This window comes from Olea europaea, unplaced genomic scaffold, assembly GCF_002742605.1.
Source record: "Olea europaea var. sylvestris unplaced genomic scaffold, O_europaea_v1 scaffold19828, whole genome shotgun sequence".
In the NCBI taxonomy this organism is placed as follows: domain Eukaryota; kingdom Viridiplantae; phylum Streptophyta; class Magnoliopsida; order Lamiales; family Oleaceae; genus Olea; species Olea europaea.
This window is the reverse complement of record NW_019237692.1, coordinates 1-1,987: the sequence shown is the minus strand read 5'-3', so window position 1 is coordinate 1,987 and position 1,987 is coordinate 1. Positions and strand designations below refer to the sequence as shown.

The window sequence follows — 1,987 nt, the reverse complement described above, 5'->3', positions numbered from 1 at the left end:
GGAGGAGGAGGAGGTGGGTTTCCATCATTTCTTCCCAAGGAAATTCACAATATCAGAGACCCTTCAGCAAGGACCTTGGCTCAGAGAATCCGAAGAGTTCCTGTGCAGGTCTTTCAACTCCTACCCCATCGCCATCAAATATATACATACATTTTTCATAAAATACATACATTTGCAGATTGGATTTCCTGAAAATTGCATAATGAGTAGCTGCGTGACACCGACCATGTATCATGATTCCAATCCTGTGGTTCTTCTCCACTGTTTTGACAGGTTTGTAGCACGTTCAATCAATTTTATATTGCAAATTTTACTCCTATTTAGACATTTGTTGTAGATATATTCTTCTTTTTTCTTGAGTGCACGTTTATATGTGAAAGTTGATGTCCAGTTCTTGTTTGGAATGGAGAAGTGCATATCCATTGCTCGAAAAAGCCGGTTTAGAGGCTTGGGCTATAGATATTCTTGGATGGGGTTTCTCTGACTTAGGTAAACTTTTAAGCCTTAATCTGCGGTCACTTATAACTGCATTTTTGTATTATTGAACAATCTTTGAACGAAAGGGACATTGTGCTTGATATCGACTCTGACGCGTAATTAGAGAATACCGAGAGGGCATGACGACTCTATCTAATTTCTGGTTTCGATTCTTTATTGTAGAAAGACGTCCGCCGTGTAATGTAGCATCTAAAAGAAACCATCTTTATCAGGTATTCTCTTCGAAAGTGTATTAATACTTTGTTGGTCCGAAATTTTCGTCTATCTAGGGTGAATTTTGCTATCATCTTGTATATAATATAATAGCTATGGAAATCACATATCAAAAGACCAATGACATTAGTTGGACCAAGTCTTGGTGCAGCAGTTGCAATTGATTTTGCAGTCAATTTCCCCGAAGCTGTAAGAACTCTTTTCTCCCTGAAAAATCTCTTAATGTTTCATTCTTTGTTCTGGATTGTATTGTGTCATATATACATATTAAAGTAGACAGTAGGTTTTGATTACACTAAAATTTGCTTGGAATGGTGTGTAGGTTGATAGTTTGGTCTTGATTAATGCAAGCGTCTATGCAAAAGGCACGGGATATATGACAAAATTACCGAAAACAATGGCATATGCAATGGTATGAATGTAATTGTACTGTCTTTTTATACACTTCCTGCTTGTGTTTCATTATAGTTTGTTGGCGCAAACTAACTCAGCCATCTAAATGATAAGTTGTGAAGCCTAATTATTGTTGTTATGAAGAGTCCATATCAGGATTGACATGCTTTTCATAAATCTTGCTTGTGCGATATTTTTTTGTCAATTTTTTTTTTCAACATAGTGATTTACTCTAGTGGCGGACGAGAACACAATCTCATATCAAGGCGAACATCTATAAATTTTGCGTGTTTTTGTGTCTATTTTCTTTATGCAAATTTATGGCTCTCAATGATATATAATTAAGTTTTCTAATTCTTAACACTAAAATGTATCTTGGTCAGGTCTCTCTCTTGAAGAGCATCCCCATACGGTTCTATGCAAAGCGGCTAGTTTTTGAGGGTCTTCCTTTATCTAGGACCATAGATTGGATGAATGTAAGTAATATGCTGAATACATGTTTGCTATGCAATATTGGATGGACTTGATGTATTGCATATATTTTAGCTTCTTTTCTTTCTTAGTATTGTCCCGTGAGTTGTAGGTGAAGTTTGATGCAACTTCTCTTTAACCAATAGGTTGGCCGCCTGCACTGTTTCTTACCATGGTGGGAAGATGCTACAGTTGATTTTATGCTGAGTGGGGGCTATAATGTTTCTGGGCAAATAAAACAGGTAATCGGAAATACACTTGCCACTTCCCCATGCTTGATGAAGATCACTAATTCATCATATATAAAAGTGCATTTTTCTTTACCTCGAATGTTTCCCTGTGGATAAACAAAAAGAATTGATAAAACTAAGGAGAAAAGTGAAAGCAGAAAATACAATTGTTACTTTTGATG

General features: G+C 36.2%; 1 protein-coding gene across 1 annotated transcript; it reads left to right on the top strand.

Moving 5' to 3' along the window:
- Positions 1-6: 6 nt before the first annotated feature.
- Positions 7-1,960, top strand: LOC111379402 (uncharacterized protein Mb2734-like). Its single transcript, XM_023002758.1, has 8 exons — positions 7-108; positions 179-273; positions 392-489; positions 661-710; positions 805-900; positions 1,034-1,123; positions 1,488-1,580; positions 1,722-1,960. The coding sequence occupies exons 2-8, from the start codon at positions 203-205 to the stop codon at positions 1,920-1,922; spliced, it is 699 nt and encodes a 232-aa protein (XP_022858526.1). The 5' UTR covers positions 7-108; positions 179-202; the 3' UTR covers positions 1,923-1,960.
- The last annotated feature ends 27 nt before the right edge of the window (positions 1,961-1,987 follow it).